This window comes from Octopus bimaculoides, chromosome 2 (assembly GCF_046866305.1).
Source record: "Octopus bimaculoides isolate indiv1 chromosome 2, ASM4686630v1, whole genome shotgun sequence".
Taxonomy (NCBI): Eukaryota; Metazoa; Mollusca; class Cephalopoda; order Octopoda; family Octopodidae; genus Octopus; species Octopus bimaculoides.
Window position 1 is genome coordinate 111,668,497 of NC_142929.1, and position 23,304 is coordinate 111,691,800.

Genomic DNA, 23,304 nt, shown 5'->3' on the forward strand with positions numbered 1-23,304 from the left:
AGTAAATCTACCAATTTAAGACATTAGCAGAAGGTCACAAATGTTATACAAGAGAATTTACATATAGTCAAATGAATATGATACAAGTAATTCTTATTAACAATGGAAACATAAAAAGCAAAGCTGGCTGCATTTGAAATCAGTTAATGGCACAAAGCTAAATACTATTGTAACTATTACACTTCAAACTATAAAATGAAAATAGATTTTGAGATAATGAAATAAAAAATTTAAAAATTCAAACCACATAAATATCTGCTTTCAACAAGAACGAAAAATAACAATTTAATAAGAACAAAAAAAGAAAACTTACCTGATCAGTAATTTTGGGAGTGGGTACATTTTCAACCAATTTTTTATTTACATTTTTGGTTTTGGAGAGTTTATCTTCAGACGTTTTTTGTTCAACACATATTTTGTTTGGTTGATCTTTATTGGACTTCTGTTCTGTAAGTAGTCCTGCTGAGCACAAAGAAGATGATGATGACAAGGAGGAATTGGGCAACACTGTTGTTGGCAACTGGTTACCATTGTGAACTTTCAATGTAGACTTAGTAACATTGCCAGCATGAGATTTACTCTGACTACTTCCTGCTGGCTTCTCAACACTCCTTCGGCTTTTTTTAGTAGCACAGTCTGAAACTGGTTTCACATTTGACACTTCTTGTGTAATATTGTTTGTTGTAACTGTTTTACAATGTGATTTCTCTGAACTGGAATTTGAATTACTTAATGTTTGTGTTGGAATAACAGAAGGAGAGCTGATGTCTTCCTGAGGGCAGGATTTAGAGCCTGTCTTAGAAGTAGAGTTGATTTTCCCAGAAATTTTACCTTTCTTAGGTAGACACTTATTTGGTACCAAGTTCAGATCAGCAGATAATTTTAAATCTTCTTTAGGTTGTAATATGTATTGTTGCTGTTGTTGCTGCTGCTGCTGCTGTTGTTGTTGTTGCTGCTGCTGCTGGTGTAATTGCTGCTGCAGTTGTTGCTGTTGTTGCTTGGGCAGCTGTTTTTGGTGATTTTCAGAAATATTCTTTTTCACATGGCAATTTTCAGTTTTTAATTTGGTTGATGATTCATTACCTTGACATCTCCCATCTAAGCATGATCTTTTCTCTTCCAGCCTCTCGTTATCTTCATCATCTGCCTCATCCATATGCCCGTTTTGTAACTCAACTTCTTCATCATCATCATCATCATCATCATCAGAATACTCTCCTTGTAAATATAAAACCTTGTGTTTAACACGTTTCTTTTTTAATTTCACTAACAAGTTAGAGTTGTTACACAACTGTGCAATCTGACACTGCCCATTTGGGTAATCATTCATTAGGTAAGTTTTATCACATTGCTGCACTTCTAGCTTGGCTCTTTCTTTTGCCTACAAATAGAAAATTTCATAATCATTATCTGTTTTTACAACTGCTTTTTTATACAGGTTTGGACTAGACATGTTGTCACAGTTCAAATCAGTTCTCATTCAGAATTATAGTTTTCATTTCATTCATACATTCCATTTTTGGCAGTTTTACTTTATTTGGATGTGCTTCCTTTTGCAAATCACTTTAAAAAGTGTACGAGTGCAGGTTTGCTTAGCAACAGCACTCGAGATTGGCTTATCACCAGTACTAGAGATTGTCTATTTTTTTGGCAAGACCAAAATGTCTCCTCTTCTGCAATTTCTCTGTTCATTCATCCAGCAGAAGGCTGTCTCCAGGCAAGACTAAAGAGACAGTCTTCTTCCAAACTGTATTAAAGAACTGTTTATTTCATTGCTTTCACTATTATTATAAGGTCTTGAAAAAAAATCCATTATTGATTTTTATTTTTTTTTTTTCTCTATACTGGCATCAGTTGGCTGAACTTCATATATTGAAGTAGGTTTCTATGGTCAGATACCTTTCCTTCCTTTTTCAACTGGTTTATTTTCCCCCCCCCTACTGATTTTCACACATAATGAAACTGCTAAGCAATAAGACATTTTGTTTATAAGACATACAGAGAGTCACCATTTTCCATAAAAAGACCTGTGGAAACACACACACACACAAACATCTGACAGGTTTCTATAATTTCCCTCTACCAAATTTCACTCACAAGCCACTGAAAGATACTTGCTCATGGTAGTGAAATCTAATTGTTGCAAAATGAACTTCTTAACCACTGTTATGCCTTCGACTTGAAGGAAGATATTTTATTACTATTATCACATCACAAAAGCTTTTGAAATGCAATGTGATACATTCATTGAGTAGCATCTAATTTATCCCACACTAGGCCAATTTCCTTTCTGCCACAATATGAAGCATATGGAAGTAGGAGGTGTTAATAATTTCAATCAAATATGAATAAAAAATATTTTTTGTCAAATCAATTGCTTTTAAATTTTGATGTTCTGCCTATCAGAAACCACTACTAAAAGTAAAACCTAACCAAGGCAAGCACTGTTCCCTTAATCATGAATAATTGCACAGTGGCTGTCATAAGGTTTGAATTTGTAACATTCAATAATCGATCCCCTTATCCTCACACCCATTCAGCCAATCTGCAATGATTTTTTTTTAATATTATCTAGTAAAAATGCAAAACAAATTTAATAAATCTGGAAAAATATATAATAACTTAAGACAATAATAAGCAATAAAATTCTTACCTTTCGTTGCTTCTGTTTCTTTCGCTTAGCTGCTTTTGTAGTTGAAGATTTCTCTGTATTTGATGTTGATTTAGCCCAGTTTGAGTCATCATAACCATTAATGTAACGTACTAGATCATCTAAACCTCTTTGGTCAAGAAGATAGGGAACCTGGTCATCATCAGACTTCTTCTGTACTTTGGCTTCTTTCTAAAAACGAGAATAAATTAAAACTATTGAACAAATTGGATTTAACATATATTTTAAAAATACATTCAAAATGTTTGATAATTGTATTTTAACCACAGCCTGTATGGTTATGTGTTTATGAACTTCAGTTATAGACCAGAGCTCACTCAATGGTGAGCTGACTGAAGTAAACTGATGGTTGTTAGTTTAGACATTTACAGTTCTGTTTGAATCAGTCACACCAATAATAGTTAAGCGAGAACAGATTAAATTCCCATCCTCTATACTTTGGTCACACTCGTATCCATTCTTATGAGGATAGATAATAGGTACTCAATGATTATGAGCTTATCCAGGAAACAAAGTCTAGATAAGACCATCATCAAATAGGGCAAATCATATGCCAACTGGTAAAGATATACATTCGTTTGAATTTTTCCAAATGAGATTTTTGTGTACCTTCTAATGAAAAATATCTGGGTCAAGCATGGTAACAATCACCCAGCTAGTGGGCAATCAACAGTCAGGACATGATTACGTTTGTATGAATAGTAAGGTTTGTTTTGTTTACAAACAATGTCAAGAAGTTTGGACATGCTTTTCGCAATGAACAGCAAGCAAACAACATCATCTGTGCAAATGGTGAGACTTTTGTTTACAATCAATGAGCACACATGTGAAGACAAGGGGAAAATACAAACTCACACACACATAACAAGCTTCTTCAGTTTTCATCAAAAAATATTGGGCAACCTGCAGCTATAGAAGAGGATATCAGCCAACAGTATTCACATAATGGGACCAAACCACTAAACATGTTCCCAAATGTCAAGGAATACCTTTAGGTAGCCTGTGTTAATATACAGCCAAGCCTGCATAACAGTACACATAAATTGTCCAAATTCAATCTAAAGTTGTAGGAAAGAAATTGTTGATAAATTTGGCTACCTGGAAGGCATCCCTTGACATTTGTAGTATTTTCCTATTTTGAGAATTTATTTTCCTTTCTCTCAGTTCATCAAGTAGTAACAGCAACTGCTAACCTCATATGTTGGATTTTAGAAATAGGGTTTTGTCTTGATGCTATTCTGATTAATAATGTCTTTATTCTGGTGTGATCCAAGTTAGATGTTAAAAATTCAACTCAACAAAACATATACAAGATGTTGTTAGAAAAGCTTTTTCAGTTCTTACCCGTCTTCTAAGTTTCAACTGTAGTTTTTCTCGCATTTCATAGAATTTATGACTAGTGGGTGCTTTTGGTGGCTGTAAATAGAACATATTGGCAAAAGTTCAGTTTCAACATAGACAATCAGTAAAATATAATAGAGATTAATATAAAGGAGAAAATAATTATGTATTATTGAAGAAAGTTAAGCCTGCTCAGTGTTCAGCTTCTTCCAGACCTGTTTCTCTATTAGTATTTGTTTTTGTCATCCAAGTTAATGGATCATTTAGTGATTCACTAATGTGTATACACAAAATTTCTAGCAATGTAGGCATTTTTTAACACCCTAGTCACATTTAGTGACAATTATAATTCTCCTTTTTGGTGAAACATTGCAACCCGCTGTTTATATTAATTTTGTGTATACACATTAGCAAATTGCTAATTCATTCATTAATTTGGATGACGAAAACATAAATACTAATAGAGAAACAGGTCCAGAAGGAGCCAAACACCAAGTGGGTTTAACTGATGAAGCAACAGAAATTGCTGAAACTAACATCAGTCTTAAGAATTCTCAGTATTTTTCAGGCAATTATGGTCCCTGTTGATGTATAAGTTTTCTTTCATGTACATTAACTACAGCAGTAGAGCATTTTAGCTCCTATTTCTAGCAAGGTAGATGTTTTTTAACACCCTAGTCACATTTAATGACAATTATAATTCTCCCTTTTGGTGAAACATTGCAACCTGCTGTTTATATTAATTGTGTGTGTGTATGATGATATATATGTATATATATATACACACACACACACATGTATATATATATATATATATATATATACACATATATATATATACACACACACACACACACACACACACATATAATATACACAAATGCAGTACTTCCAGAAGTTAGTTTCATCATGATGGGCAGGTTTTCAATGTGAACCTCATATTGCCAATGAAATCTCTACATTTCCATGAACAAACTTCATTAGAAAATCACTCAGTATAGGTTGCAGACATGTATTTAGTTAGTATTTAGTTAATGGAATTTAGTCAAATAATTCATACGAGTTCTAGAGCTGTATTGGTTTGATAGTGATTGGATTTGAAATCATGTGTTTGGATTATAATGTCTACCACGCTGTAATTATTTTAATCATCATCAGCATTTAACTGTCTACTTTTCCAGGCTTGCATGGGTCAAATGGAGTTTACTGAAGCAGACTTTCTATGGCCAGATACCAAATCTCACCTGTTTCTAAGCAAGATAATATTTCCCCCATGGCTAGACTTGTTTTTGCAGAATATTGGAAACGAATGACACTGCTTGTACAACAACGACACTCATTTACAACAATCTTGTGATATCAAGACAAAACACACACTCGCATGCTCACAATGAGCTTTTTTCAGATTCCACCTACCAAGTCCACTCACAAGGCTTTGGTCAGCCCAGAGCAATAGAAGACACTTACCCAAGGTGCCACATAGTGGACTGAACCATAAACCATGTGGTTGAGGAGCAAACTTCTTAACCACACAGCCACACCTGTACATGATTAAAAAGCATACAATGGCATATTTATTTGCACAAGGTGCCGTCCCACTGAGTGGCACTTTTGGGTTGACTTATGCCTTGTGAGTGAATTTGGTAGACATCCATTTTCGTGTGTGAGCATACACATGAGAATGTGGATAATCCATGCTTAGCAAAATGGTAATGACATTGTCATTCCATGACCACATTGTGACTGGTCAATCTGTGTTTACAAACACTTCCAGAAATATGAAAATCCCTTACTTGAAAAGCAAGCAAAGATTAGTACAGGAAGAGCATTCAGCTGTAAAATCCCACCTCAAATAACCCATGCTTTCATGGAAAAATAGAAGTTAACTTTATAACTATTTCGTAATAATAATAAAGAAAACACAAATAGAAACGTCTGTCTTCAAATATCTACAAGGAGTATGACAATGCATTTATTTTTGTCATTAGTACTTAGAAAATGAAAATAGACAAAGTTACAACATTAAAGTTGACTTACAGTTCCATGTCCAAAGAATTCACAATAACAGCAGTCACAATATTTTCCTTCCTTTTGATTCGATGTGGAGGTTGAGGAACTTTGCTCTGAACAGCTATCATCGACACTGTCATCATTATCTTCTTGGTGGACAACACAATCTGGATCTGTACACATTGTTGACGTACCCACACTAACATTATTCAACGTGGTTGGCATGGGAACAGCATTTACACACAAGCCAGAATCAACTGTACCAGGATTCTGGTAAGCATGCCCATTGCTGTTACGTAAATTATTGTTGTTGTTATTATTATGCGTACATGAATACTGACCAAGCATTGCATTGGTATAATTGCGAGACTGATGAGATGAATCTTCTTTGACTATATTGGCATTTCTTGGACTTATCTGAAGTAGAAGTAATTTAGACATTAATAATTTGGGACAAAAAGTTTGTGGAAAAAGCAAATAAAAATGACAATGAAATTAAAATATCTCACCTCAGCACCTCCTGTGTTAGCCCCATACTTCTTGCAGTGTTGGTTGTGAACCTTTTCATTATGGGATGAACTGTTTCCACCAAGGGTAGCTGGACGATTACACGAATGGCTTTTAATGGAACCATTCTGATTGTTGCACTTGTGTACCTTGCTACACACTAATGTTGTTGCAGATTGTGATGTAGATGAAGGAGTGGCAGAAGAGAAGGGGAGGGATGGTTGCTGTGAGGATTCTTGTGGTTGGAGAAGCTCAGTTTGCTGCACCGTAACTTGCACTTCAATTGAAGATGATTCAAGGCTAGATGAGAGATGATTAGATGGCAATGTTTCGATCACAGCTCCTTGGGAAGGCAACCCTGATTCTGATGATGATGATGATGGTGATGACGATGATGAACTTCTGACAAGCGATGACGTACATGGCAGTAACTCACCATTTATGCTCTCATCATATTTATGAGTATCAAGTAATAACCTAGGGTACAACTGAGTGTTCTCCCAATCCCCTTGGTAAGTGTGTTCATGATCAGTTAATGCAGTAGCATTAGAACGCACCAATTGTACTGGTAACTTTGACTGAGGTGAGATAATAAATTTAGGTTGTTGTCGAAGTTGTACAACTTCAACATCCCATTGAGGTTGCAATATAGCACGTGCATGAGACGACGGTCCTCCATTAACAATGCTTGTGTTACCATTTGCATTATTATTATTAATATTGCTATTGTTAGTATTATTGTTGCTGCTGCTGCTGCTACTACTGCAACCAGTATTGCCACCACCATTCACAGCAGCAGCGGCAGCAGCAGCAGCAGCAGTTCCATGAAGGCCATGCAAGCCAGAAGGTCCATGAATATGTGGATAAAGATGAAGATGTGCTGGTCTTGGGAGAATAGGAACATGCTGAGGTAGTGAAGTTGAAACAGTGTTCCCTCTTTGGCGTAAACAAAAGTGACACTGACACTGGTTGTCATCAGATTTAATCTGAAGAAGAGAAAATAAACACTTCTGTCAGACATTTACAAAGACATTAATTTTTTAAATGCAGTTTCAGGAATAAAAAAAATGTAAAGAAGAGGAAAGACAAATAGAAAACAAATACCTTAAGAGATAAATCAGACCTTCTGATAAACATTAAAAACACTGCATAGTTCCAATTTACTTGAACCATATAAAAGTGTCAAGTGAACTTTTAAGGCAAGAAATTAGATATTGCTTGTCCTTGATGTATAAATGTCGCTAAGGAACTGTTACAAGAAGTTACTAAGCCATAGTAAAATTGGAACCAGAACTGTATCTCACCAAACAATTTATCAATTCGAGAGAATAAATTACTTAGGAACCCATCTTCATAGAAAACAACAGTTAAATTATCATCATCATCGTCGTCGTCGTCGTCGTTTAACGTCCGCTTTCCATGCTAGCATGGGTTGGACGATTTGACTGAGGACTGGTGGAACCTGAAGGCTACACCAGGCTCCAATCTGATTTGGCAGAGTTTCTACAGCTGGATGCCCTTCCTAACGCCAACCACTCCGAGAGTGTTAACATATTTAATGCAGTAAATATTGAAAGGATAATTAGAAATTATTATACAGTGTATGATGAAATCTGAAGTACCTTAAAGTAAACTGTCATTTAAGTAAATGTTCAGCATGTGTAATGTAATGACTGATAAAAACAAAAATGAAATGCCTTTCATCGAATCCTCTATTAGGATTGATTGAGCCTAAACAACAATTGCTTCAACAGTCCTCCATCCATACTGAGATATAAAACAGTATAAAAAGTTTTAATCAAAAATTCAAAAGAAGACAAAGAATAACTCCACTGTGCGTGTGTGTGTGTGTGTGTGTGCAGGTGGCACATAAAATACACCATTTTGAGCGTGGCCGTTGCCAGTACCGCCTGACTGGCCTTCGTGCGGGTGACACGTAAAAGCACTCACTACACTCTCTGAGTGGTTGGCGTTAGGAAGGGCATCCAGCTGTAGAAACTCTGCCAAATTAGATTGGAGCCTGGTATTGCCATCCGGTTTCACCAGTCCTCAGTCAAATCGTCCAACCCATGCTAGCATGGAAAGCGGACGTTAAACGATGATGATGATGATGATCAATATGAAATAAATTTAAGGGTTGGGTAATATTTTTACAAGCAATATCGACTGGTGATCATATATGAAAAGCTCATCAAGCTGTTTATACTCACAAGTTTTTCTGAGTTTGTAGTAATATAACGATGATAGTCACAGTTTTCAGCAGTTCCATCCAAAGCAGAACCATTTTGTTTTTTATCATCTTCCCATGAAAATATGGAAATATCTAATATTCCATTTGTCATCTGTGCAATTGTATTAGCATTATCTAAACCCAAATTAGTTCCTTTGTGGTGTTCTCCATCTTCATCATCTATTACTTCATCTTCATCAATATCAGACTGACTATCATTATTTTCAGCATCACCATTTCTGAAAAAAAATATTAAAAACAATAGTTATTTAAACTATTTCTAAAATGTAGAAAATTAACTTGTATTTGAAATCTAGTGAATTATCTATTAAAATGAGCTTTAAAAAATGGTGTTTAATTGTCTAATTTAGAAAAAAGAAATGCAACCAGTGCATGTTAAAAACAAACCAGCTAGTCTGATAAATAATCTTTACTAAGAAACACCTTTTATTAACTATAATAGAAGTGAAATAACTAAAAAGCCTTAAATATTATGGCTATTGAATCTATGTCTTCAAAAATAACTTCAAAAATCATAATCATCAAAGGATAAGCTTATAACTTACTGAAGAGGCTGAGAACATTCATCTATGCTAAGTGGTAACTGATCTAAATCAATCACAGGACTTGAGGAACAACTACTAGACGTTGTACTGGATATAGAGGCAGCACTAACATCTGCCACACAATAGTTAGAATCATGCAGAAAACCAAGATGCTGATGAGGGACTGCAGATTCACATTTATCACTTGGTAGCTGACAGCAGATATTTACATGATCTGAAGAATTTTCATGACATAAGCAGCTAAAAAAAAATGGAACAGAAAAACAGACAGGATAAGATAACTGTTTCCAAATATTTACATAACTATCAGAACAGTAATTAGCTCCAACACACATTTCTAACTAATTAACCTTCTTGAACACTCAGGGAATAACTTCTAAATGGCTAAGCAATCAAAGTATTATTACAATTAATACAAAACTTTCCTAAAAACTTGTTTGTACAAAATGATGGAGAGAAAAAAAAAATCAATAAACTTGGTGATGTGAATGAAAGTTCTAAAATGGAAGCAACTTCAACAAATCATGCATTGTAGACCTCATCATCTGACATACTGGCACGGATTGAAAGGTTCAATAGGTACAGACAAGTCAAAGGGCTGTGTTCAAGTTCAATGTCTACTTTGGCATGGTCTCTACATGGCTGCCTTTTTCATAGCAACAAAATTAGTGAGGTCACCAAGTAACTCAGACAAAACCTCTTGACAGAATGCAAGTGCAATATTGAGGAAGGTGGTTTTGTACTAGGCATTGAAAGTTTGATAGGACAGAAACAGGTATCTTCATTTATAGAAGATGCATGACTACCATAGAAGGAAAGGGAGAAAGGATGGTGGAGATGAGGTGTCAAAATATACTTTCAAGGGGTACATATGCAATAAATAACAAAATTAAAATTTCTGATGAGCAAAGATTAGAGACTAGTATGTAGCTAATTCTGCAATACAGAAGAGACTGGAAATGGTCCATTCTGTAAGGAAAATATTAATCTGAGTAAAGCAAATATTAAGTACATACAAACCTCCCAGAACTATCAGCATTTTCAGACACACTCTTTTCAAGTAATTTCCTTTGTTTCTTGAAAAATTCCCAATCTTCAGCAAGTATTTTATGCCTCATTTTCAGTGACTGCTAGAAAATTAATTGCATAGTAATTGAAACAGAAAAAGGATTTTCAAGTGTATGTTATATCAATTAGACACAAAATGTGAGAAAAAAAGATGAGAAAATTGCTTTTTCAAGAATTATTGTTCTGGAAATTTTTAAAATAACACTGCTAATTAAAAATGTGTTCCAGCTACTCTAAGAATACAGTTTTAAAATAAGTTTGAAAATAAGTAAAATATCATTCACCTCATTAGAAATATTTTGTGTATTCATTACAAAAAACTAGAATAGCATTAGAGAGATTCCAAAATATGGGCTCTGTCGCCAGAAAAGTCAGTTCATTTTTGTTTTAGGAATAATATATTTCCACTATTAAAACTTAATTCAGATTAGTGAAATACAGTTCTCTGATCACACATTGAAGAGATAGATTGTACTCGAGTAAATCAATCCCCTACATTTTCATCGTTTTTACAAGCTTTGTATTATATGGACAGGATATTTGAGTATACACTTATGTATTGATCAGCAAATATTCTATTTGTTTTGGAAAATACTTTTGGAAAAGAGATAGCTTTCCTAATGCTGACTACTGTATAAAGGGTGGCATAATACTTTTCAAAATGTATTGTTAGGAGTAACTAAAATAAATATGTTGACAGCAAAATTTTACAAACAGAAATTATATTTAGTATAAACATCAAATAGTTGATAAATTTAATTGAATGCTACTGTCAGTGTGTACAAACATAACTTTGAGATAACAAAATGTTAATTTCAATGAAAGCTAAATCATGTCTACAACAAAGAGAAATAATAAAGAAATAGAAGTTCAAACAAATTATTTATTAAAATGTAAATGAGGACAGCTGCGTGAAAAAAATGTCACACTCTGGCAGTAGAGCGAACCTGTGGAAAAGGTAGACCCAGGAAGACGTGGAATGAGGTGGTGATGCACGACCTTCGAACAGTGGGCCTCACAGAGGCGATGACAAGTGACTGACTGAGAGCTTTGGAGATATGCTGTGCTTGAGAAGACCAGGCAAGCCAAGTGAGACCTTAACCATGGCCTATGCCACTGCAGCATAACCAGCCCATTTAAGAGTATACTTCAATCATTGGACAATAAACTGCGCTTACAAAGACCTGTTAAGGCAAGTGAAATCATTGTCGTGGCTGATGACAGTACCACCTGACTGGCACCTATGCCAGTGGCACATAAAGAGCACCATTTGAACGTGGTCGCTGTCAGTGCCGCCTGACTGGCTCTCGTGCCAGTGGCATGTAAAAAGCACCATTCAAGCATGGTCGATACCAGTACAGCCTGACTGGCCCTTGTACTGGTGGCACGTAAAAAGCACCCACTATACTCTCGGAGTGGTTGGTGTTAGGAAGGGCATCCAGCTGTAGAAACTTTATCAGGACAGATTGGAGCCTGGTGCAGCCTTCTGGCTTGCCAGCTCTCAGTCAAACCGTCCAACCCATGCCAGCATGGAAAGTGGACATTAAACGACGACAACGACGATGATGATGAAACCTAAGCTTTACAAAAAAGGAACATGCAGTAGCATATAATTACGCTGGACATCTGATCATATATTTTTTAAAACTTTTTAAACAAAGAATTACTATTTGTAAATACTAAGTCAAATAAATAGAAAAGAAAGTAAAGTTCAGTTTAATAAGCATGTGCATTGCAGCAAGCTAAAAAGAACACTTACCTGTTCATCATTGTATGATGCAATAAGCTTTTGCCGACATTTCCACATGAGTGATACTTTCTCCATATCCTCTCCAAATTTACTGCTACGGTCAGATAGACTAGGATAGGATTCAACACCATTTGCATCAGTTGTTGCAGTTGAACTATAAAAAAATGTATTGAGCTTAAATTTCAAGATATATCAAACAAATAATTCATTTATATCCCCATGCTTTTATTATACAGACTGCAATTGCTAAATTAAAGGTAAAGTTACCAGCCTAAAGAACTTTCATTTTAATTGTTTGAGGGAAAAAAGTTTAGTAGCAAAAACTTTTTTAAAGACTTTCTGAACAGGAGTTTAATTTACTGTAAATACAAATAAAACATAAGGAAAGACAAATGACACTAAATCAAAGAAATGTAGAGTTTTCAATCAATGTAAAGTTTTCAATCATTGTGGAAAACCATGATTTAGATTAGTGTTTAATTATAAGTTCTGTATTAATTATTTCATTTCATGAATTAAGTCATAATTCAGCTTGTGCTTTCAATCACGCATTTGTTTTATGCCTGTTTTTCCAAGCTGTCACAGATTGGGCAAAGATTTATTTGAGACAGAATTTTAGAGCCAGCTGTTCTTTGTCATCAAAGGTCACCTGTTGTTCAAGTAAGAGATTTTTCTTTATTCTGGTTCTTGAAAACCCAAAATGATATGACGCATTATCCACAGAGTATGTAAATATGGCATAATTTTTTACTCAAGTGGTGACTTACGAAGAAGCAGTGACAACGAAGCAGATACACATGCAATACATTACTATATAGTTTCTATTTAACAATTCCACTCCCAAGGCATTAGTCAGACTAAGGCTGTAGCTGAAGACACTTACCTATGGGATCTCAGTGAGGCAGAACATAAAACCATATGATAACAAAGCAATTTCTATATCTAGACTCTCAGAGCGGTTGGCATTAGGAAGGGCATCTAGCTATAGAAAATCATGCCAAATCAGACTGGAGTCTGGTGCAGCCTTCCAGCTTACCAGCACTGGCCAAACCGTCCTACCCATGCCAGCATGGACAACCCACGTTAAATGAAAATGATGATGATTATAGTGAAGTTGCCATGCAGCTTGTAAAACTATATCCCCTTTGACTGAGGGGGTTGCAGTAGCTCCCAACCAAGACCAAGAACACTAGCATAGAAAATAAATGTTGAACTAAACAAACAAACAACTATATACAAGTGTGTGTGCATATGCATACTCACACTCATACACATGCCATTATTGTTTGTGAGCCCATTTTTCACATGTTGGCATGTGCTGGACAAGACTTATTGAAGCAGTATTCTAAGGTTGGATGCCGTTCCTGTCAACTCTTACTAATTTTCCAAGTAAGCTGCTTTTATTCCACTGGTCTTACACATCAAAACCACAGAACTACTGCATGTATTAAGGGAGCTGTAACAAACATGCTATAGCTAAGTGAAGTCAATTTAAAGACACAGAACAAACAGTTGTACAAAAACATGACAGGCATCCATATCATTTACATCTACCAAATTTCATTTAAAAGGCATTGGTCAGCCTGAAGCTAATGTAGAAGACATGTTGAAGATGCTACACAGTGGAAGAGAACCCAAAAAGATGTGGTTGTGAAGCAAGCTTTGTAATTGCACATCCATGCCTGCACCTATATGTTTCAGGTTCTGTCTCACTGCATGGCACCTGAGGCAGTTGTCTTCTACTAAGTAACCTCAGGTCAAGCAATGTCCTGAGAGTGGGACTAGGAGGCAGAAACTATATGGAAGCTTGCAGTGTGTGTGTGTGTGCACATGCTTTTGTGCGTGGGTTTGCATACATAAATGTTTACATTCCATATTTTTGTAGGACACCATCTGAGCAAAATGTCACCCTCACATCTCCTGCAAAAAAAATACACTCTGTAGTTGTGTATTTTCAAAGACCAGCAGAATGTAAAAAAACGGAATGGGTTGGCATCAGGAAAAACATATACAGTAGTGAAATACTGCCTTAAGTTTCTGTCCAATCCATACCAGCATGGAGAAATAGACAAATGAAAAATGATTAATAAGTGTTGTATAGAATCCAAGAGAAAATAAGTAATAGATGCTTCGTTTAAATACTTACTTCAGTTGCTTCAGTACTGCTGGCCAATTGTCTTGAATAGATGGATTTGTATACACAATAGAGTGAAACAAATGACGATTGTAAAAATCCCACGTAACATCAAATTTCTTCCAATGATCTTTCTCCTGAAAAATCATGTTATAAGATGCATTCAAGTGTTAAATGATTTTATATAAAAAATAAATATATAACATATTTTTGTAACACTCAAAGACTAATCATACTTCCTTTTAAACAATGAAGGAAACTGAAAATACTAGCTTGTTACAATAAGTCAGTATTTTCAGAGAAAAATATTTCAACCCAGAAAGATATTTAAAATTAAAATTTTAAACAAAACTTCAATTGAATTTATAATAAAAGTGATTTTCCTTAAGACTTGTAAATAAATCAAAATTAGTTTAAGAAAAATTTTTGAAAACTTATCTTTTTCTATGCTTTAGATAACCTTTGAACAAACTTTAAGAAATTTTTGACAAAACTATTTTTTAATTGAATGGATTTTTGAAAAAAATCAATTACCTTATCTGATAGGGACTGTGCTATTTTTATGCCATCTATAGTGAAACATTTTTCTAATAAAATACATTACAGCATTGTCAGCATGACAGGTAATAAACATTCTTTTCTACTGTAGGTACAAGGCCCAAAATTATGGGGAAGGGTGCCAGTCAATTAGATCGACCCCAGTACACAACTGGTACTTAATTTATCAACCCCGAAAGGAAGAAAGAAAAAGTCGACCTCAGTGGAATTTGAATACAGACGAAATACCACTAAGCAATTTGCCCGGCGTGCTATCGTTTCTGCCAGCTTGCTGCCTTAATGAACCTATTTAATGCGGGGGAATATTAAAGAGCTAGCTACAGATAATAATATATTCATTTAGTGTTATCCAAATAGTGTATCTCACTAGGATAGATTGAAGTTTGAGTGCCAGCATGAAATAGTAATCCAATGAAAAAGTACAGAAGCAAAAACAAAAAACTAAACTAAACAGCACTACAACAGAAAGTTTTTAGTTTTATACTATAAAGTAAAAATGGAGATTGAAGAGATAAAAAAAAAATATTTTGTACGAGAAATTGGTTTTCAGAGAAGATTCACCTTTTTGCTATGCAAGTCTTGACTGAAAAATGTTTCTCCTTTCTTTCCCAAAATTGTTCTTTACCCCACCCCTCTCTCTTTCCTGTCAAAAGACTACTGCCTGAAATGTTGAATTCACTTCATTTCTTCTTTGCAGCATAAACATTAAAACTATTTACAGTTCACTCTTTTTTTTTTTGTTCCAAAGACTTTAACTAGAAATATATATGCAATGAGGGAAAGCAATATTAATTAGTGACTAATGCTACTTTCATTTTTGCAGCAACTATAAGGGAAACCCTGGACACTGCATGAATTAGTGATGAAAGGATCACTAAGTTATTATGCAAGAACACATTTTTTTGGTGTAGGAAAATAGAACTATTTAGAAATTAAATAGCATTATAAACACCTAAATTAGAAGGCAATTTTAACCAAAATTATAAACATCTAAATTAGAAGATAATTTCACATTTAATTTTAACCTAAATTGTAAACACCTAAATTGGAAGATAATTTTACATTAAATTTACTGAGCACCCACTTATCTTTAATAAAAATAGAAGTGAAATATGAGCCCAGGAGCTATAATCAGTGGCTTTATATCTATGTAATGAAAATTCATTAGGTTTAAAATAATCATAATATATAGTACTGACCATTGTTTGATCTAATATACTGTTGGTATTGATTCCACTATGCAAGTGACATAGGATTGTGGCAAAATTGAGCAAGAAGTGCGGGACCAGTTCTTTACTCTTTAACCCTTTTGATACCAACCCGGCTGAAACCGCCTCTGGCTCTGTAGTACAAATGTCTTGTTTTCAAAAGTTCCGGATTAAAATCTTCCACCAAACGTTAATCACAATTTATATTCCTAACACTAGCTTAATGATGATAAAGTTATTTCACTAAATTCTTCGTTATATTTAAAATTAAGTGAAAGAAACACAGAGCATCTCAACAGAAATATGGGAGCAAAAGGGTTAAGCCAGTAATTTCCAGTCATAAACTATAACCTAGACAAGAATGAGTTCTACAAATGATTGTCTGAAGCCTTCCTGATGATCCAATGTACCATCTACGGTTTTACAGACAGAATGTTTACATTTCATTCATGCTGCATCATTGAATGATTATAATGCTTACAATGGAATTTGAATACACTATTAGAGAGATGGCCTCTAATACCAACATCAGATAAATTTTATTTAAATAAAACATTTAGGTTTAATTTTAAGACTGATTTTGTTTTCCTATTTCTTTTTACCACAGACTTTAAAAATAACTAAATAATTCAATCATTAAAAAGTTATTTTCAACTGATTTGCTTCTCTTCCTAATGGAGAAGAGTTTCGCCTCAAAAATTCTGTACTAACCATCTTACCCAAATCCTTTCTTCCCATAATACATTCTTCTGGATCTCTGCCACACAAGAGTTTCTTCAATCTTCTAACAGGCAAAAGTTTAAACGAAATATTAATTGAAATTCCCTTTAGATTAACAGAACATTCCATTTGTAATTGGTACAACCACTTAAATGATATGTACAAGCATTGATAACTTATAAAGATAGAGATAGCCAAGTTCCAGAAAACAACAATTTTAGGGTCTATAAACATTGTTAGGACATTTTCACATAATAGTTATTAGCTTTAAACGTTTTTATGCCTGTTTTCCAAAAGATACTTAATATTTTGTGAGGTAGTAAAGGAAACTCTAGAAATATTTCTCAAACCATGAATAATATATTTTCTATAAACTAAAAATAAAGTACTTACCAGTTCAGTTAATATGTCCGATACTTTAGATGCAGCTTGACATAATTGTCTATATTCATCAAAAAGGAGAAAAACAAAATCCCTTGCTTCATTAGGACACCTGTATTCAATATCTAATTGTTCTAACAACTTTTCTCTTTTTTCTATCACAAATTCTTTAGCCTGCGATTCTAACCGCATAAATAGTTGGTGTGTATCTCTTGTATATAACCTGTAAATGAAGAATAAAAAATATTTATAAACTCTGAACATTAATCATCATGAAATCAGTATTATTTTTATATATTGAAATAATATTGATAAATGACCCCCATATTTTTTTCATTCCAAAACAAAAGGGTCTTCTCTGCAAGCATTTCTAACATTTTGCACACAGTATTCAATAACTCAAAATATGAATACAAGTCAAACTGATGAGAATTAAGTCATCTTGTCCAGTTCATGATATCAGATTGGATCTTGAATCAATCTGATAAGAAATACAGTCAAATCAGATCTTATATCAATATCTGATCCTCACCTATAAGGTATCTACCACTGGTAACACAGCTGGACGACAATCTGTGTCAGATGTGTTTTCACCAAGTGTGTTAAACTTTTATTCATTTTGCAGATTCCCTGGTTAGAGCCAACTCATCCTTGGTGAACTCTAACATGAGTACATGACATCACAAACACCACTTTTAAGCAGCAATAGTACCAGCAATGACCCAATGAGGGAGCCTCTGTTTAGTTGCTAGAACTACTAAAAGTCAAATTTCCCTCAAACCACACCTTGTTGTCATTAAAAAAATGGACATAGTGGATAATGTAATTTATAATACAACATATCATCATTGTCGTCATTTAACATCCGCTTTCATTGCTGGCATGGGTTGGACGGTTTGATTGAGAACGGGCAAGCTGGGAGGCTGCACCAGGCTCCAATCTGATTTGGTAAGGTTTCTACAGCTGGATGCCTTTTCTGATGCCAACCACTCCAAGAATGTAGTGGGTGCTTTTTATGTGCCACCAACATCAGAACCAGTCAGGCAGCACTGGCATCAGCCACGCTTGGATGGTGCTTTTTACGTGCCACTGCAAAAGAAAAAAGTGGGATGGTCACAGCTGAATTGTCTTATACACTGGCTTAATAAGGGCTGAGCAAAGATGAAACAGCAATAAGCAATTAAGTGCAGTGTTGCTAATGATACTGACCACATGACCACAAATTCAAATACTATTATTGTGTTATGTCTCTGAGCAAAACATTTTACTTTCTTTTATTTACTTGACTGTGAACCACAAACGAGTTTAACTTTGACTTCTCAACTGAATGGTTGGCTAGCACCAGCAATATGAAAAACATCCAGTTTTAAAAACTATTGTTCCAACAAATATCACATATCATACATGTAGGCATGGAAAATGAATACCAATTAGTAGAAGAATAAAGCACATTCTTCGAAACTGTTCACACAACAAACAAAAATACCAAAACTTTACAGTATGAGATTATTTTTATGTATACTCTGTACACTAGAGGAGCAATAAATAAGTATAAAGTACTCAATTCCTGGCTTCTGGATTTGCCAAGATCCCAGCATCCAGATGTCAAAATTAAAAGAATCATATTACCAAGCCAAAAGCTTTATATTAGTACAAAACTTCCCCTAACAGAATTACTGATAGTTGATAATATAAACTAGAGCAATGGTTAGATGTCAAGTTACATAATCATTCATGCTACAGATGAAGAGTTGAAATAATCACAATTTTTGCCAGACCATTAATAATAAAGGGTTAATTGTGGTTTCTACAAAGAGTGTGCTGTCTTGGCTAACATCTTTAAGGTTTTGCCGGCCTCTTCTCAGGAAACTGAAATATATGATTAACTGGTAAGACCGGTCTTCTGGTTTGATTTTTCCAAGTACTTCTGCAACCCTCTCACAAATTAATCACACAAAATCATGTACAAAATCTGGGAAACTGAAACAGTTCCACAAGATTAGAAGGATGCTGTCATACTGTATTTTTTCTCAAAAAAGGTGATCATATAGATCATATATATGCAGTAATTACAAATGTATCATCTGATTAACACTACCACTAATGTTTTTGCAGTGATTCTTCTCAACCATTTCAATATAACACTTGCTCATTGCACCAGATCAAATTAATGTGGATTCTGCCTAGACAAAGGCTATATAGGCCAGCTGTTTATGTCCTGACAACTTAAGCAAAGACATGCTTACAGTCAGCTGATAGTTACCACTTTTTAAAATTTATTTTGCTGCTTTTAAATTCTAAAGATCAACTTAAAATGAATTCCACCCTAGCTGCTGAACCTGATAAGGCTTCACTTTGAATACATTCACACCAAAGTCAGAGATTACATAAAAGGAGGGACTGATTTGTTTGAAGCAACATACATCAGGAATGTATCCTATCTTCCACTCTGTCTAACAATGCAATCAACTATTTTATAGCAACATGTTGTTCAAATATAGTAGTGTTAAACCCAGAGCCCAGACCAAAATTATAGATATCAATTATGTTGAAGGTGTAGCACTACTTGCTGCACTCTAAAATGAACTACAATTTGTCTGAAAGAGATGGACACGTGTACAATCAATCAATCATTAAATTATAACTGCATAACATCATAAAACTTCTTTAAACAAATTTGAAAAAATAGAAACCCTGAGAAATATTAGGATCAATAAGATTTGTTCTGTAGAAACAACAAAATACGTTGATACAGATACATGTTATTGTGATTTTCTATTATCAATACCCTTTACCCCATAAGGATACCATTCATATAATGGCAAATTCTACAATTTACTTTCAGATACTTTCTAGGCCAACCTTAGTTCATTCTCAATAGTGATCATTGACCTCCTCCTTTGATACATACTCTAGTCTAGTTAAATCAGGTGTCAACAGATAGAAGTTCAGAAAATATTCCCAGCTGTTCATTAACTATCATTTGTCCCAGTTTTTTAAAAGCATGGTAACAAAAAACTAGTGTAGACACAAAGAGAAATGAACACTGAGGAGGAATTGAATCCAATGATCAATAATGTTAAAAGAAACTGAATTGAAAAATTCAACTATTTAGATGTGGACTGCATTTGTATTTTTGAAGAGTATAGTTGTCTGCCCCTACTTTATATAGATACAGAGTGATTTTGTTTTAGAAGACAGCCAACTGATCCCAGTGAACTGAAGTTTTTCAACTCCTATTACATAGGAGACCTTATTGTATGTGCTTTCGGCTAAGCTGGTCTCCCTATTGTTTACTGGCTTTCAGAAAATGGAAAACTGATTTTTGCAGATGAAGCTGTCTCTCTCAGCTACCAACTCACTCTTCCCATTCAGTCTACAACCTTAATGTAAGTCCAATGAAAAGTAGGTCTGCTGAATCTTGAAATGCTCGAAACAGATGCATGCCAAGATAATTAAGCTTAGATGAGTCTTGGAAAACACAACATTAACATCTCTGCATATGCTCCTCAAATGGGACTGAAAGATGAACAAAAGGACCAAGTTTCACAATCCCCTTTGGTAGATTACCTCAATGATGGATGACAGTAACCTTATCTCTATGACTGGTGACTTCATAAAACTTGATGAGTAATCTGATGGATTCCGTGGTATACATAGAAGCTATGGCTCTGGTCCTAGAAATGAGGAAGGAACAAGGCTCTTGGAGTTCTGTGATACAAATGAAATGCTGTTCTACAATGCTAACTTCAAGAAACCAACCAGTGCACTGATCACCTATCAATTTGGTGAACACACAAGCCAGATTGACTGTTTTCTCACCAGAGAACAGGATAGACAGATGCATGTGAATGCAAAATCCTTCTCAGGCACAAAATGTACAGCCCAACATAGTTTCCCAGGAAGTGACTTCTGACTTAGATCTAAAGGGACTCAAAAACACAAACCAGTTGTTTTAACATGTAGTTTTCCATGTTTGCTTGCATCAAACAAAATAGGCAAATTTTATACAACCAGACGCCCTTCCGGTGACAACATTCACCTGTTTCTAACTAAAGTAATATTACCCCAAGACTGGTCATGTTTCCACAGAAAATTGAAATAAAATAACACTATTTGTATGATGATAACACTCATTTACAACTATTGTGCAATGTTAAGACAAGGAGACAAGCACATACACACAGATAGCAGGCTTCTTTCAGTTTCCATCTCCCAAGGTTTTGGTCCATCCAGGGTTATAGAAGACACTTGCCCTACATAGTGCTCAGTGGGACTGAAACCATGTGGTCAGAAAGCAAATTTCTTAACTATTGGAAACTGAAAATTGCCTACAAACCTCCTGCGTATATCGAGCGAGTGAGTGAGAGTGTCTGTGTGTGAATGCCTACATTCTGTGCTTTGTATGAAGGAGAGTAGAACCACAAAGCTCCAGATTGACATTTCCTTGTAGCTTTGCACTTCTGAAAATGAGTGGAATGAAAATTCTCTTGAAAAATAGGTGGTTAGTGACAGGAAGGGCATCCAGCAGCAAAAAGCCTAAATATGTATTCATTGAACCCATGCTCACATGGAAAATTGGACATAAAATGAATAAACAAACTCACAGAGTGCTCAACAAGATAAAAGTGAAGAGTATTAAATGTGCTAGATCTTTGGGTTATATTCTGCTCCCCTATGTGCTGAAGACAGCTTCAGTTGACCATCTATAATTTGATGTGATCTATACAACACTGATTATATCACTTAAAATGTTGAAGAAAAGAATAAAACTATTGAAACTCAACAGTATTTCTGAAAACCTAACAGATAAATGAAAACCATTCTCAATCCCTCTCAAGTTAGTCCTAAGGTCATTTGTCTTATTTAAACTATGATAAAATCTCATTGAACTTTCAGTCTCAAATTGTTGTTTTGCACATCATTTCTAAGTCTTCACAATAAGTAGCATCTTTATGTACTGGCTAGAAACTATTAGTATTAAGGGATGTAATTAAAAGTAAAATATCTATTCATCAGAAAATATGATCAGAAAAATCCTTTAGCTTTCCCTAGAGCTGGAAAAATAAAAATCAAAGATACACAAAAAGTTATATATATGCAAATGTACAAATGGACAACATATTTCCTTACCTTCTTTCCAGACATGTAACACAGGAACAAACCAAACCATTAGAATTTGAATCATTATTTGATGAAGAATTCATTTCTTTTAGAATTGGTAAAGATTTTGAATTTATATGCTTGAAAAAAAAAAAAAAATTGTTTCACTTATGAAGCAAAATAAAACAAAGGCATTTCTTTCAAAAAGTTCACAGGAAAAATTATTTAATTACTTTCAATTGATGCGACAAGAAACTTAATGTTCATTTAAAATCATCTGCATCTCAGTTTTAAGAATAGCCAAAGGCTGCTGAAAAAGCTTAAAATATTGATAAGTCTTGTAAGCTTTAAAAAATCCCCATTATATCACAGACTAACTCAGAAGAGAAACATTTCCATGAAATTAGTTCCTTTGTGGCTTTCAGCTTACATCTTTAGATTTGTGACTACTCATTGATACAAGACATGCAATGTACAGCATCATATATTAAACATTTTGAAAACTATTTTCGCTATTAAAATCCAAATATTTGAATGAATTGACCTATTGTATGCATTACTAAATATCAACTAGTAAACAAGGCAGTAAAAATAATGTCCCTTGCTTAATGAACAACAATGGCATAACTCGTGTAGATCCTTAACATGAACCAATAAATTCTTACCCACTATATTTGAAAAGTGAGAAAGAAATTGCTAACATACCAACTGGTAAAAGATCCAACACAAAAATCAAGGTGAGATAAAGGGATAGGCATCAACAAGTAGCCTTTTATGAAGACAAAAAAGGGGAAAAAATCATTTTGTGTGCTATTGAATAATCCATACTCATTCAAAAGCAAACATAAAATAATTTTTTACCACCCAAACCCATATTTATTTTTTCTTTATCTTCATTTTTAACAAAGAGCTTCTTGCTGAAAACATTGATACCTTTCCCCTCACAACATAATACACCAACTTTATTTAATTTGTTTTTAATCAACAACCAGTTAACTCTGATACTGCACTTCAGGAATTGGTTGTCCCATTTTTTAAGTTTACATACAATACTAGT

At 34.4% G+C, this 23,304-nt stretch overlaps 1 protein-coding gene across 4 annotated transcripts in view; it reads right to left on the reverse strand.

Moving 5' to 3' along the window:
* LOC106884310 (protein FAM193A) overlaps positions 1–23,304 on the reverse strand; it is a 78,434-nt gene that overhangs the window by 2,745 nt on the left and 52,385 nt on the right. For 2 of the 4 annotated variants that reach the window (XM_089347500.1, XM_052978607.2), the window contains exons 4-15: positions 22,278–22,387; positions 17,157–17,367; positions 14,290–14,414; positions 12,153–12,297; positions 10,346–10,452; positions 9,326–9,565; positions 8,740–8,998; positions 6,532–7,515; positions 6,050–6,439; positions 4,016–4,087; positions 2,654–2,842; positions 314–1,381 (exon numbers count right to left, since the gene is read on the reverse strand). In XM_089347500.1, the coding sequence (XP_089203626.1) occupies positions 314–1,381; positions 2,654–2,842; positions 4,016–4,087; positions 6,050–6,439; positions 6,532–7,515; positions 8,740–8,998; positions 9,326–9,565; positions 10,346–10,452; positions 12,153–12,297; positions 14,290–14,414; positions 17,157–17,367; positions 22,278–22,387 (3,900 nt within the window). Of the gene's footprint in view, positions 1–313; positions 1,382–2,653; positions 2,843–4,015; positions 4,088–6,049; positions 6,440–6,531; positions 7,516–8,739; positions 8,999–9,325; positions 9,566–10,345; positions 10,456–12,152; positions 12,298–14,289; positions 14,415–17,156; positions 17,368–22,277; positions 22,388–23,304 lie in introns of all 4 variants that reach the window. The other 2 variants (XM_052978608.2, XM_014935631.3) reach the window with 1 other exon arrangement.